General features: G+C 42.1%; 1 protein-coding gene across 1 annotated transcript in view; it reads right to left on the reverse strand.

Annotated features, from left to right (window-relative positions):
- The window catches only part of LOC149789672 (uncharacterized), a 129250-nt gene extending 113869 nt beyond the window's left edge, over nucleotides 1–15381 (reverse strand). The window contains exons 1-2 of the mRNA XM_089971685.1: nucleotides 15289–15381; nucleotides 14019–14173 (exon numbers count right to left, since the gene is read on the reverse strand). Coding sequence (XP_089827811.1) covers nucleotides 14019–14088 — 70 coding nt within the window. The 5' untranslated portion in view covers nucleotides 14089–14173; nucleotides 15289–15381. The remainder of the gene's footprint in view (nucleotides 1–14018; nucleotides 14174–15288) is intronic.
- Between the last annotated feature and the right edge of the window lie 1029 nt (nucleotides 15382–16410).

Raw genomic sequence — 16410 nt, forward strand, 5'->3', positions numbered from 1 at the left:
GGGTGACGGCCACTTTGTTTCAACACTCGTTGCAGGGCTCGCACTAACTCGCTGCTCGACTTGGAAGTCAAGGGCACGACCCAGGCAAATTTGGAAAAGACGTCGATGACACAAAACAAATATTTGTAGCCATGATTGTAGCTGGCCAAATGAGAGACATCGGCTAAATCGGCTTGCCATTGATGATCGATGCCTTCCACTCGGGTGCGACTTCTGGCAAACTTGCGTCGAATGGGTTTGTGTAAAGTGTAGGTAGCTTGTTCTTGTAACCATCGTTGCACTTGAGGTAAACGGAGACTTTTCAATCGAGTTTTGGCAGCACGATACAATTTTTGAACTCCTGCGTAACCTGCAGGATGAGAGGGATCGTAGTAAATGCTGGCTAAGACTTTTTCCATTTTTTTTTGTGTTTGTGTGTTAATAAGACACCCACTCTTGGAGGATGCTACTCTTTTTCTCTTGGGGTACTTTCTTGGAATGCAATGCTTTGCGTGTGCGACCGACAATAGGTGTTGAAGAGGAGGATGTCTGAGCGGGGATATCGGTTCTTGTTTCACTTCTGTCTTCACTTCTGTCTTCACTTTCTTTTTCTCTTGTGATGAAGAAGGGGTGGCCATCATCTTTTTAATCCATCCAATTCTGGAGGTAGGTGGTGTTGTTAACTTGCGTACTTTTTCTGGTGGAGTTTGAAACCCTTCTTCTTCTTGTTCTCCTTTTTCTGTCTTGGTCACTGGTAGTGGTGGTACTGATACTGGTACTGGTGATGGTGCTGGACTTTTCATCAAGGTCTTAAAATCTTTCAGAATGGGTAGAGCTGTTTCGTCTAAAGCTTTCTGGTGAAAGAGTTGCAGTCGTTGCAAGAGTTGACCGTACTTTTGCGATTTTTCTGTTTCGGACAAATCTTGGCGATCCATCAAGGACTGCAATTCGTGTTGTAACTGGGACATCTCGCTCAAATGGGGATTGGGAGGTAAATGCGGGGTGCGTTGTTCTTGCCAACGATGGTAATCCATCCATCGTTTGTAAGGCACTAAAGCTAGTTTTCGTCCTTCCATGGGGTTGTCAGGGGTCGATTCTGAGATCTTGGGACTTCCGAGGGCCTTTTTATCTTGCTCCCACCAATCCTCCCAACATGGTTCCCAAGACTCCTTTCAGTAAGGGACCTAACAAGAGGGGTAAAATGCCTCCACGTTGGACCAACATCTTCTTCTTTTGACGAATGGGAATTTTCTTTTGAACCATTTGGCGAAGAACGTGACGATGTTTACCTAAGCATTGTTTCTGGTGTTTGGACAAAGGGATCGTGCCTTTCAAGACGTTCAAACAGCATTCGCACACGGTATCGATGACCTCTTTGGAGGCCGATTGAATGAGTTTTTTTCGTAGAGGTGGAGAAACTTTGTACAGGACAGATAACATGTCCCCATGTTTAACTAAACGAGGAGGCAGACCTTTTCTTTTTTTTCCTTGTGGCTGTTTAGAAGAGGGATGTTTTCTGGAGGGTGACATCTTTGAGTCTTCAGCACGAAATACACTGATACCCCTACTTGGTCACAGACCTTTTCTATACTGGAACGCGTCGCCACTGATTGTCTTTACGTCGTATCAGTTTGAGGACAGGCATGACACGTCGTGCAGGGGTACGTAACGGACTAAATCGAGCCAGTTCTTGCTTGGACAAATCCAGTAAACTTTGTAACATGCCCGATCTTTCTTGGACTTTGATTTTGGGAGAAGGTACTTTGTGAGCAGCAGCCACTGCCACTAAATTGGAGGGTCCTGCCACTGGGGAAGTTCTTTTTGGGGTCATCAACGGAGACGTTCTTGGTGTGATCAACGTCTCCAAGTACTCTTCAGTTCTTGGTGTCATCAACGGAGAAGTGGATGAACGCTGCCGGAGACACAGTCACCGCCGTGGCAGGTCGTGGTTTGCGAGTGTAAAGTTGCGTCCTAGCCGAAGTGCCTCTCTTGCGACTAGTTTTCTTCTGTGGACTTTTCTTTTTCTGGGGGCTTCTTTTCTTTCTCTGGGGTGGCGTCTGGTAAGAGGAGGGTCCCGCCACTGGAGAAGTTCTCCTTGGGGACCTGGTCTTTTTCTTCGTCTTGGAGCTTCGTTTGACTTTTTTCTTGGGGAGAAGTTTGGGGGCATTAGGATCCTATCTTAAGAGAGAGCGAATGATGACCCCTCCTAGAGTACCGCTCCCTCCAGGTTTCAAAATGATTTTTTGGTTTGAGTGTCGATGCGGGGATCGGCCAGTTGGACCAAAGCGACTTTGTTTCGATCGAAAAAGCGTTTGGTTTGATGAGGAATCTGAATGATCCCTTGGAGTAATTGACGTGCCGTCACCGTGAACCATCGTAAGACTTCTTTGAGACTAGCTTCTAAGACACGAGCTCGTGTTTGTGGATTTTTTTCTCGACTGATGCCATACAAGGCACGAATCAATTTGACGGGAAGATGCGACTGAAGGGACGTCATGTTCAAAATGTGTGTGAGACAGACGAAAAGGGTCTGAGGTTTTTATAGATTTTTTTTGTGGAGTCAAATTAAGTCGAGGACGGAGACGTGTACAGGACAGGCCCTCCGTCTTGGCACCAGTGGTGAAACAAGTGGGTACGAAATCGCAAATCCTCGGGGGTCGTAGGTTTCAAATCGACGAGTAAATAAGCATGTGGAGTTTGAGTGGCATCGTCGTACGCCTGAGTCAGCCAAGGCGTCCCTAACTGTTTGGCTAAGACTTGCACTTGCGATTTATCTCGAGGGCTTTTAAACAAGACCATGTAATGCGCATTGAGACTGACGGTGCGATGGGCTTTACTTTGTTGAAACAAATTTTGGGTGATGTAAACGACACTGGCATTACGGTGATGCCCTTTGCGCGTGAACCACAGTTTAATTTCTTCTTCCTCTTCTCCTAACATGTTGTCAAAAATGACCAAATGGGTTTGACGGGAGTCAGAGACGATGCCGTCGTCTTCGTTAGGAATGCCTTCCACAAACACGATGAAATCGCCCTGACTTTCTCGCAAGAGGCTGTACGCCGATTGCCACTCTTTGTAACACCACACGATCTGCTGAGGGGGTCGATCGATCAAATGATGTTTATGTTCGATCAAACGTTTGACGAATTCGGTTTTGCCTGAACCGCTAGGTCCAGCAATGAGCATGTTAAAGGGATGGCGAAGATACAAAGCCTCCCAACTGGCACGATCTAAGTGTTCGTCGATGACTTTGACAGTAGAGGAAGAGGGAGCAGAGACAGCAGAGGTAGCCATAGTGTATGGAATGTCACTTGTGACACGAAAACAAACAAGACGAGAGTTTATATACTTTTTTTCAGAACACGTTTATTGAATGTTTCAAACATGAATACGAAAGACAAAAAAATACATAAAAGCCAAAAGCTTAAGTACAAGGATAAAAGGCACATGATAACCATCAACGTGGAATAAACACAAGTGTCAGTACAACATGTTTTGGGTAATGTTCTGACCAGTTCTATAGGGGGTAAGGTCACACAAGTGTCCTCCCGAAAGGGTCTTTCAGGCCTGTCCACGACAGTCCTGTCCTGTCCTGGGTGACGGGTTCTTCTGGCACCGTCACTAACACAGGTTGAAAAGTCGCAAGGCTCACAAACGCATTCCACTTAAGAAGCCCCACACTTGAATTGTGCCTGTCTAAACTTGTTTTGTGTTTCTCAGAAAGTATTCATCTTGTTCGCTCGGTCTTGGTAGTCACAATGAACTATCGATCTTGACCATAGCCCCTTTTTATACTAGTCGCAATGCAGTCTCCAGCTTGTACATCTTTCCTTTTTTATGTTTTTTATGTCTTGTTTTGGAAGGTACCGTCTCTAAGGTACCGTCAACATTGTACCGTAATGTCCTGGGTGGAAAGGCCATAGAAAGGTAAAGGCAGTGCGGAGACCATCGAGTATGTTCCAGAATAGCTGAATCTTTGTAGATACATAGATCCATTCGTAACTTCAGGCCACAAGCGAAACACTGTACTTCGTATAACAATCCTGACTCAGGTCCCAAGTAGACAAATCCTGTTCTAGCTAAAACATGCGAAGAAGGTAATCCTTCCCTATCCGTAGGCCATTTCTGAAACGTGTCCAATCGACGGGCACAATCACAATAGTCAGGTAAGAAGACTGGAAAATGGTAGGGTTTGAACTTGGAGTTCTCATCGGGTTTCTCACTCGATTCTTGCTGTGGCGAAGTCATCCTTCTGGTGGGTGGCTATCCTCTTACAACCAAAGTTTTATACCAACGTGTCCATACGGCAATGTAAAGTGGTTGGGTAGTCGCACTCGCTTCTGGTACACGATTTGAAAGACTTTTTCCAAGGGCCGACTGACGATGTGGTGAGTGGGTAAACGTACAATCTTGTTCGGTTGATAGGTGGTCACTTTAAAGTTTCCATCCTCTCCCGATTGCAAAGCTTCTTTCAATACCCCAAAGTTCACCACACGACTGGTACGATAATTCAGAGTCAGTCCTTTCACTTTGCATGTCGTGTGCACTTCTCCTTGTGGGTCCCGGTATTCGTAGCCGTAATTTTTGTGACCGCCACTGACGAAACTTAGAATCTTGTCGTCGGGATGTTCGTCTGTCCAGGCTCCTAAACGGTCTCCTTCGATGTCAGGGTGCTGTTGACTCGGGTGATGGATGTAAATGCAACTGTCCGTGTCAAAGTACAGGACACGTTCCACTAACAGTTCTAAAGTTTAGTACAATTTTAAGCGAGCATGAGCTGTCACGTAAGCCGCAATGATGACATTTCCAAAGGGGTCGTCTTGTACAAAGTCCAGATCTTCTTCGTAATTGACCAAGATCAAATCCTCGCGAACGAAGTCCACGTGTTTCATGTATTTGGTTTTGTCGTGAATCATCTGAAAGTGGCGGGAAGGTTCTGTCAAATATTCCGTCTTGGGTAAACACGGACATTGTGCCATTTTTCCCCACAAGCAATTTAACATCACTTTGGCAAACGATCGCCTGCCTTCGTTTTTCTCGATGTGATCTAAAGTGATGCCTTCTTGTTCATAGTATTTCTCTTTGAATGTCTTTTCGTCTTCGGAAGTGTGACACCAGGAAGGATAGCCGCTAGCTTCTTGCTTCAGTTTCAGAAAGGCATCCACGTAGTCGGCAAAAATGCCTTTCTGCGTGGGGTCACCCTTGTGGTATTGTTCTGTTTTGGGAAAGTGACAAATTTCGTACACTTCTAACAGTTGGTATCCCATGTCCAGAGCTTTGAACAATTCCACGCTGACCCACGTCCCCGTCAAGGCCCGTTCTTCCAGGGTGTGATGGCAAGGCTGGTCTTGTTTGCACGTTTCGGCACAAGTACGGCACAAAGGAAACATCAGTTTGCCTTGGCAATGGTGAGGTAAGACGGGATGGTACAAGTCCGTGGGCGGTAAAACTTTGCACTTGATCAGACCTTCGTATTGTCGAATGTTTTTCAGGTCGATGTGTTCCGTCAGCAATTGTGGGTGCCCTACAGGAAAGCGACAATATTTGCACACGTAAGGATACAGCGAACACACGTCCAAATATTTGATTTCTTCTCCTTTCTCTTCGTCGGCTTGGTACAGCAAACAGGTGGCATTGGTCCTTCCTCCGTACAAACTATCCCTCGGGTTCAGCGGGTCCATGAACTGGTAACTTTCCACGAGGCGTTTAAACTCGGGATCGGTTTTCATACGGTGATCGTACTCGTGTTCCCACATTTCCACCACTTGGTATCTTTCCTGTTCTAACTTTAGGCGCCGCTGACAAGTGTCCTGGTACAAGTCTTCCATGCTTCGTTGTAAAAACTGATTTTAGTGCTACGATCAGGGTAACAGACGGGACATCCGTGAAATAAGCAACCGTTAAACTCGTACACGATCTTGGGGTTTTCTAAGTCCCAGCCATCGACCGAATGCGTTCCGATGGTCTTTTCGCCTCCTCCGTTGCGGGCATGCTGAATCCATTTGTCTTCCTTGTCGCACAAGTAATGTAACCAACGTAGGGCTTTGACCGAGTATTGACGTTTGACATAGTTGGTCGTTTGAGGACTGATGACAGCCACGGTGTTTTCAGGCATGAATCGTTGTCGATACACTAAGGAACACGCTTTGGCAATGGTGCAAGCTTCTTTCAAAGGATCGACCTCTCCGTGTTCCATGAACAGTTCTCGAAATTTTCCACAGCAACACCGTAAAATGCCCACGTCGGAACGACAATACCTTAGCATTTCTTCCTGAAAGTCGAAAGGGTCCGAGGCGTGAGCCTGGTACCAATCGTAGAAAGCTTCTCGTTGATCGGTACGCATGTTGTCGGGGTCGTAATAGTGAGCCTCAGGCAAATGGGGTAGAACGGCGTGTTGATTGGCTTCCGTATTGAAAAAGTGTTGAAAGTACCCTTTAGCCATTTCTGTCATTCCAAACGTTTTAGGCATTCGACTCAAAGGCATGGCCAAATAGCTCATCGAATCTTTAAACTGCACTTGTCCCACTTGCATGAAAATGATTTTGGCTCCGTTCAAAGTCACTTTAGGACGTTCGGTGCCTTGTTCCGTATAGTATCTGAGAAGAAACTGTCCATCGTATCCGGAGAAATTGTGAGCCATCACTGTGGCATGACGATGACAATCTCCGTAACGTTCGATGTCCCCTTGGCTCCACGTCTTGTCGATGGGATCTAAGACCCATTGGGCAAAATCGGCTAACGTGTTCGGTCCTCGAAAGATTTTTTCACGCCCTTCGGGAATCTTGCTGCAGTGAGGGCAATGACTGAAGATAAGTTCTTGAATGCACTTCTCGCACGCTCGATGAGCCACGCAGAAATTAGGAATGTGAATGCCAGTCTCTTGCATGCATTCGAAATCGAAAATGATGAAATTGCCTTTCTTCTTGTGACCGTCCTCTTTCTCTGGTGGGGGTTGGTATTTTTGCACGTAGCATTCGTGTTGCAGGTCCACGATGTGATGACAAATGTGACATTTTTTTTTCCTGAACATACGTGTGTCTTGGTACTGTTGGTACGTAGGCCTTGTCGACACGTAGGGCACAATCTTAGCAGTTGACAAGCACATTTCTGCTGTGAACCTTGCGTCTTCAGATGTTGTTGGTAACAGGCAGGGCTGACAAAGGTGCACAGACAAGCAGGACAATGTACTCTTTCTTGTCCTTCGCTCAGACAGGGTGGAGAGGCCAAACATCCTGGGCATTTCCATCCGCAATGTTTGTGTTGCTCTCGATTGTTATAGCCATAGTCACATTTCTCACAGTAATAACTGTATCCCAGGAATCCAGTGATGGTGGTAATGGTATCGAAATGGTCATCATGATAATAGACATGAATGTATTTTCCGTCCTTAAAGTCTTTCCCTCGAAACAACAGAGGTCCGCGCATTTCTTGAGGGTGCACTTTCAAGGTGTAGAGTGGAGCTAGGACATCTTGCAATTTCTGCATCTCAGGAATGCCACAGGGTGTGTCTTTGGACAGTCCGGCTTGTTGTAACAGGAGTTCTGCTTCGTTTCGTTGTTTGGCTCGGTCGGATCGTTGAATAGTTTTCCAGGCTCTTTTCCATTCTACCGTGTCGTTCTTGTTGGCATTGGTTCGTCCCACAACGATGACTCGGGCTAAACACATCTGGTCTTGAGAATTGTGAATTTGGACGAGACTCTTTTTGGTGTTGCGAAGGTCGTTCACCAATAACACCTTATTGCGTTGTCCGGTCCCTTGAGGAGGAGAGACGTGGGCCATTTTCAGTGTGGCTTTACCATCGGTGATGTCAAACTGGTCATTAGATTGTTGTACGTGTTCAATCTTGTCCATGACTTTGGAAGGGGTTAGTTCTGAGGGTCTGCTAAACTCGATCCAAACAGGGGATTTCAAGCTGTCGTGATCTATGGATAGTGTCAAGCGATCGTCTTCTTTGGGTTGACATTGTCGCTTGAGTGCGGTGAGCAAAGAATCCCACATCTCGGTGATAAACCCTTCTGCTTTCTCCAATGGTACGTCGGACTTGAAATCTTTAAACTTCATTGCGTAGGTGTAAGCCGTGGTTCTAAATTTTCTAGAGCAGCGCTTTTCCGTCTCTCGAATGGAATAGTACTTTTCAGGGTTGACTAAGGGTGGTGAACTTTGTTTAGAGGGTTCGGATTCTGGTTCACTCATGTCCTCTTCAAAATCACTGGCATGAATTTGTGCCAAGACTTCAGCTCTGGTACGAGGCGATAGATCACGTTTCTGCCTCTTACTTTCTTCTTCTTTCTTCTCGAATGAATAGGATCGTTTCATCTTAAGTGCAAAACGTCAAATGACTCAAGTTTAAACACGATAGACTAATTTATAGTCATGGCAAACCAGCGTATATAAAAAGGGTGTGTGTCTTGTCCTTTCACTATTCATTTCACTCTCAAACCGAGCACAACGATGGAAGAGACCACCCAGATGGAACGTTCATCAGAGCTTTGCGAGGGGTCATTAGAAAATTCTCTTCAGACCAGCCGACATACTACTCTCCTTCCTTTCGAGATAAAAGTCAAGATACTTGCTATATCTGTCAGAAGAAAGGGCATTGGTCTTCAGAGTGTCCAGACCGTCAAAAAAGAACAAAAACAGGGGCTAGAAAAGACAAAAGTCAAGATACCTGTTATTATTGTCAAGAAAAAGGACATTGGTCTCCAGATTGCCCAAAAAAGAAACAAGAGGAGTCGGAAGAAAAGAGGGATTCTTCAGAAGAAGAGAGAGATTCTTCAGAGGAAGAAAGCAGCCAGGTGAAGAAAAAGAAACAGGAGAAGAAAAGAAGAAGGGAAGAAAGTGAGGAGGAAGAGGAGGAAAAGACTGTGACGGCGAAGAAATTGAAACAAAAAAGAGAGAGTAAAAAAAGAAACAGAAGAAGTGAATGTAATTTATAAAGTGTTCTGTTGTGAATTGTGAATTGGATTGTAACTATGGAGAAAAGTATACATTAATTATATAAGGTAAGTGTCTTTGAGTTTTGATTTTAAAATAAGAAGCTACACTCACGCACTCATACACAGACATGTACTATAAGGGTAAAATGGGGTTTTTTTTGTTGATTTTTGAGTTATTGGCAAATTGAAAGGCTATCTCTTTTCGAGAGAAGTGGGTGGCCCTGAAAAGGGCCTTTTTTGGTGTAGGGGTGAGTTTAAGCAATCAACTTTAACTGCCTTAAGCCTTTGCCACGGCCGAGGCCTACTTCTGATGATGATGATTGGGTTGAAATCACTAAGGGTGGTACGATAGGCTTAGTCACAGGGTTGGCGTGTTTAGCTCGGGAAGGTCGTATTCTCTTCGGTCGTGATAAAGAAGTCTGATACATTTGTTTCAGACTTCTTAACTCTGCTAAAATGTCCAACAGTACCGTGGCCGTTTGATTTTCACCCTCTTGTTTCTTTGCTGTTACTTCTTCTTCTTCTTGTTTTTTTCTTACCTCTTCTTGTTGCTGTTGCTGTTGCTGTAGGAGAAAAGCTTGTTCCGCTTCCTTTTGTCGTTGCATAAATTTCTCCAATTCTTCTTTCTGTCTCTGTCTAAAATTCTCCACTTGCGGTAATGAAGAATGAGACGAAGGTTCCGAAACAAATTCTTGCGAGGTAAGAAAATCCACAAAATTCCAATGTACCTCTTCTGAAAGTAAGTCCGGGTTCCCTTGGGCGGTCTCCACTGCTGGTGCACCCCAATGGATCGTTTTCTGAGTTTCCGTCATGTTGAATCACTCTCGCATAGATTGACAGCACACAGGCGCTAGCGAATCTATATAGACCACATGACGTCACAGGCTGCTCTCTTCGGATTGGATGCGGACTGACTGAATTTTGTAACGCGTGTTCGGATTGGTGAATGAACTCAATCCGTTTCAATCCTTCCTCTACCTATAAATAAGCGCAGTTCACTGCATTGATTCACCTGTTCTCGTCGCCTCACGATGTGGACGACAGTTGAATCATCCACCCATGTGTCTTCAATGATGTTTAGGACGGACATGCTCATGTATGTCCGGTCCAAGTGGACTGTTGTTGATAGGACAGATACTAGTCTATGGATGAGAAGAGTTTACATAGAAAGACAAGGATGCCTCAAGAGGGTACTTGTGTATGGACCTGCAGTTAGAAGGAGTTTAAGAAGAAGAAGATGTGACAGATGCCGTCTATGTTAATATTGATATTAACATAAACCCAAAGGCCCTTTTCAGGGCCACCCACATTTCTCGAAAAGAGATAGCCTTTCGATTGCCTACCCCTTTTTTAATTTTTTTTTAAAAAATCCCATGTTCAATTCCCCTTGTCCCTAAAGTATTTCTAAAGTATTTTTTTTTTCTAACATGTTCAATTCCCCTTTGTCCCTAGACAAACCCAAACTCTATTCCCATGTTCAATTCCCCTTGTCCCTAGACAGACCCAAACTCTATTCCCCATGTTCAATTGCCTTTGTCCCTAGAATCGATATTTTTTTTCCATTGTTCGAATGCCTTTGTCGCTAAAATGGATATTTCCTTTTTTTTCCTTTCTCCAATGTTAAATTCCATTGTCGCTAATCTTACCCAGGGTTTTTTGCCCATGTTAAATTTCCATTGTCGCTAATCTTACCCAGGGTGGTTAATGTTAAATTTCCGTTGTCGCTAATCTTACCCAGGGGATGTTTTTAATGCTAATTCCCATTGTCGCTAATCTCACCCCATTCACTACTCTTGTGTCTTACTTCAGATGCGCACCTATCGAAAAACTATTAGCTCCGCTTGTTCATTTTGTCTTCCTGGACTTTCAAAGGTAAATTATAAAATAAGAGCTGAAAACTTAGTTTATTTTCATTTTATGTATCTGGTTGAACTTGTGTTATTTAGTCTGGCAAAATTCCTTTTCCTAATTTAATAACTGTTAATGATTGTGTGATGTAAACTAACTGAGGATGATTTTTCGAGCATATGAGATCAGTTTGGTTAGTTTGGTTACTTGCGTGCTTAGATCATGTGCAATTTCCACAACTACAATATTCAAGGAAATTTGGGCTACAATACAAGTAACATAGAGGTATTCCAGCATTCTATCCAGTGTACATGGTGCAAATGCACACAGCTTCACCTCCCACTCCCTTAGAAGTTCAATATATATCTTAAGCACCCCTATCAAGACCATTACATTTTTTAAAGAAATTATTCCTTCCTTTTATTTCTAAGCTCATTTCACAAAAGTTTTACCTATCTTCATTAGATACAATTCTGTATAAAAACGGTCATTTCACAATAACCGACCAATCCTCATTACATAAAACTCTCTGTAAGAACGACCATTTAACTACATTGACCTATCTTCTTTAGATCTAACTCTGATGCAGTTTTCCAGATAGCTACAAGGATTTCCAAGACATACAAGATCAGATCGAACTCTATAGAAGAAAAGTCATATTTTGTTATAGATAGATTGTCTCACATTCTTGACCTGTTCGTAATCAACATTGTATTGTGTTGTCAGCGAAAGGCAATATTATACGGATCACAGTGCATAGGAAACAATATTGTTCATAAAGTGTTACAATAATTTTGAATAAATATTAACGAATATAAACAGAATATTAACGTTAAAAATTATTGTTGTAACACTTTAACAAAACGGACGTTATTTAGTGAATAATGTAGTAGACAAACATTTTATTTATGAACCTAATCATCATGGATTTTCAGAAACATCAAAACCCCATCATATTCTCTACACCGTTTGTTTCCATATTAAAGTTTTCACAGGTATCATCATCTGTATAAATTGAAATGTTTGATACTTCGCAGCCAAAGCAATCAAGTGAAAAATAAGCATTTGTAAACGTCTTCTGTTTACCGTGAGTGTACCATCTACGGCTTAGCAGTGCAGTAACTTCAGGAATAAGCTGTCACACAGCCATACCCACTCTACTATATCCCCTCGACAAATGAATAACTGTCACACAGCCATACCCACTATACTATATCCCCTCGACAAGTGAGTAACTGTCACACAGCCATACCCACTCTACTCTATCCCCTCGACAAATGAATAACTGTCACACAGCCATACCCACTCTACTCTATCCCCTCGATAAATGAATAACTGTCACACAGCCATACCCACTCTACTCTATCCCCTCGACAAATGAGTAACTGTCACACAGCCATACCCACTCTACTCTATCCCCTCGACAAATGAGTAACTGTCACACAGCCATACCCACTCTACTCTATCCCCTAGACAAATTAGTAACTGTCACACAGCCATACCCGCTCGACTCTGTCCCATCGACAAATTAGTAACTGTCACACAGCCATACTCACTCTACTAAATCCCCTCGACAAATGAGTAACTGTCACACAGCCATACCCACCCTACTCTATCCCCTCGACAAATGAGTAGCTGAAGCAAATTGTTCTCTTATGCATACGAAATATTTCCTACAGATATGTCTGTAAAATTACGGAACGACTTAAGTAATATACAGGCAATTACAATTATTTATTTTAAATTTTATGAAATAAATAATATTTCAAAATATTTTTAATCGTACTATTATCTTGCCTTAAACAAAACAAAATCTTATTTCAAATATTATTTCGTTTAAACTTAATAATATGTCGATATAACGAAATATTATTCGTTATTGTCCTTAATTTAAACATGTGCGTTAGAATCAATACGATATTGGGGGGGGGGTTGATTTAATGCATAGAGTTTCCATAATTTTGTACAGGTGTCAGTACAGTTTCCTCGACCCATTTTCTGAGACGTTCAGTGCTTATAATTACAAGTTTCATCGCTGTTAATATTTGACTTCTCTCCATGAAGTATCAGCAACGTTTCAGTTTTTATCTGGTAGTTGTAATCTTTACTGACTAATCTCTTTTATCGTTAAAATATGTCCCGATAAAGTATTTTCTTTTTCGACAATGGCCATTAAGTACAAATGTAGGTTTAAATGCTTTGAAGACAATACAGACTATAAGCCCGGATAGACATATCCATCGATATATCACAGATAATCTAGTCGTTAGATTGTCCGCAACGGATTCGGGAGGTCGTGGGTTCCATCCCCGGCCGAATCATATCAAAGACATATACAAATGGTACTAACAGCTGCTTCGCTTGGCGTTCAGCATTAAGAGGTTAGTGTTAAGACTGGTCAGCCTGGTGTCAGGATAATGTGACTGGGTGGGACATCATGCTACATGTCTGTGGCATGATGCCCCAGTGTTAGACATCACTATAAACTGCAACACTGCAGACATCGTAGCGATATGACTGACATTTTTTTAAAGCTACGCTAAAAATCCAAATAATACTCTCTCTCTCTCTCTCTCTCTCTCTCTGTAAAGCCAACAGACTAACTGAAAAACAAAGAAACAGAGATGAACAACGATACAATCTTAAAATCAATTAGGTCATTCATCTCATTCTGTCCTACTTGGTATATATATATATATATATATATATATATATATATATATATATATATATATATATATATTAAGTAACCTCATTTATTCGTGATGTGTGGTTAGTCGTGCGGGAATATGGGGCTCGTGTGTGCAGGCAAGGCGATGGGTGTCGTTTACCCTCGGACCTGGGTCGAATCTTTGTAGAGTACGAATTAAGAATTATCTAACCTGGAAGATAGTATTATTCTTCAATGGAATCCAAGGAAAACACTTTCCATTCTGTCTGTTGTATCTCTCTCTCTCTCTCTCTCTCTCTCTCTCTCTCTCTCTCTATATATATATATATATATATATATATATATATATATATATATGAGATACATGTGTTAAATGTGTTTCTGAACCATGGATTGTATGCAAGATTATGTGCGACCAGTCCATTGTGACGGATACTTGCCCTGGTTGACGGTGGGGCGAGGTGGATTGATTATTCAACCTCTGACTTCTGCATATGTCAATAAAAGGAGAAGGACAACGTGTATATATCAATGAATTACTAAAGAGCAAATGGGATTTTGGATGTAACATATAGATCACTTACTGTATTCAAGTTTCAAAACCCCAACCTTGACCAGATCCCAAGCAATTTCTTTCTGTCCTCCTGCTGCCATGGCGACGGTGTAATGTGCTTAAAGTGTTATTGAATGCAAGTGGAGGGAGTTGTCACCCTAACGCTATGCTGCCACGATTATTGGGCTGCAAAATATAGATAGCAAAATAATAGATGTATACATGTCATGTACATAACTACCATTAAAAGATTTACATAACTGTAGAAATATTACCTTGTATCCATGCCATGCATATAACTACCATTATATGTATATTTCATTAAAGATATCTCATCTTGTATCCATGTCATGTACATTACTATTAAAATTTATAAATTATTTTAGTTACATCAGCTTGTATCCATGTCATGTACATAACTACCATTAAAAGTTATACATAACTATAGAAACATTTGCTTGTATCCATGCCATGCATATAACTACCATCCAATTTATAAATTATTGTAGTTACATCAGCTTGTATCCATGCCGTGTACATAACTAACTTTAAATGTATGAATTATTGTGGAGAGATCAGCCTGTGTCCATGTCAGGTACATAACTATATTGTGGATGGGGAAGTTAATACTGGGTGTAAATTATGTAATACTAAAAGTGAGGGTGGGTGTAAATACTGTGAATAATTGCTGTTAAAGAAGCTTCATCATACGTTACTGACCTCACAATCACAAGATATGACGTACAAGTGATACTTTACGTTGTAATCTCACTCGTTCAAAATGAACAACTTTCTGTGCATTAAATGACATAGGTGTGCGTTAACTGTTATTTAATACGTGGACATCTGTCTAAGTTAGATCGTACAACTGCGCATCTAGGTTTAAAACATGTTAAAACTGTAAATTCAGTTACCAATGTATCATTACTGCAGAACTCGTGAACGTTTTAGTCACCATGACATGCAGGGCGGCGCTACCATATAGGCAAACTAGGCAGCCGCCTAGGGCGCTGATTTCAGGGGACGAATTTAAAAAAAACAATAATTTATAAATTTTGAAATTGATATTTTCCCGGGGGGGGGGGGAGGGGGCGCCAGAATCTAACCTTGCCTAGGGCGCCAGATAGTCTGGCGCCGGCCCTGATGAGACGAGTAAACGTTCAGTACAACGTGATTCAAATTTCATACATTGACTCAACTGGAGGTCAAGCAATTGTGAATACAGGTAACAATGATATGTTGTGTGATGCTATTGCAAATACATATAGTCTTATAATAGTAAATAGTAGACTCATACTTACAAAATATTGATAAATCCCTTAAAATGCAAGTTTCCCAAACTAATTAGACTGTATTCTCTGTAACGATCGTACTTGTCTCTAAGCAAAGTCTTGTTATCATACACAGAACCAACCAATCATTGCATGACAACAAGCTATGTTAATAATAGTTGACCTTATCTGGCTAGACTTTGGCGTGTAGCGTGTACCGACAAATAATACAATGACTATTCCAAAAAATTCAATTGACCTTAGTTACGACATTACCTAGGCATACAATATGGCTGATATAGAGATTAAATCTAATAAATAAATTCAAATATCGACCGTCAGTACTGGCAAGCAGATAGCTCAGTACACACACACACACACACATATATATATATAGTCTATCCAGTCCTACGGCTAATAGGATTCCTCGAACCCATTGGGATTACCACAATTAAAATAATCAGCCTATCCGTTATTTTTACCGCAAATGTAAATCAGTCTATTCAGTCACTATTAATACAACTAAAATGATTACTGGTACGTTTGGTATTACTGCTGCTGCTACTGCTACATCTACCGTGCTGTTATTTCCACTTCTGTACTGTTAATACTACTAATGTTACCGTACAGTTACTCCGACTTCCTTACTACTACTACTACTACTACCGTATTGCTACTCCCACTACTGTACTGTTACTACAACAACAGTATTGCTACTCACACTACTGTACTGTACTGTTACTACTACAAGAGTATTGCTACTCCCACTACTGTACTGTTACTACAACAACAGTATTGCTACTCCCACTACTGTACTATTACTACAACAACAGTATTGCTACTCCCACAGGGGCACCGAGTGGTCTAAAGCGCTCTCCGTTACTGATCACTGCCATCTCACCTCTGTCTCCGTGGGTTCGAGTCTTGGATTCGGCCAATGTGGGTATGTGAGAAAGCTTGCCAGTAGCTTCTCGTGGGTAGGTGGGGGGGGGGCAGGGGGTACATATGTCCCCGGGCGCCAAGGTACAGGGGCGCCAAAATGAGGATTACAACGTTACATTATAATAAGTAAACAAGGGTAATATTCAAAAATGTGATTAAACGGGGAGGGGGCTGGGGCGCCAATTTTATAGTTCGTCCCCGGGCGCAAAA

This window comes from Sinohyriopsis cumingii, chromosome 10, assembly GCF_028554795.1.
Source record: "Sinohyriopsis cumingii isolate HCF-2022 chromosome 10, ASM2855479v2, whole genome shotgun sequence".
NCBI lineage: Eukaryota > Metazoa > Mollusca > Bivalvia > Unionida > Unionidae > Sinohyriopsis > Sinohyriopsis cumingii.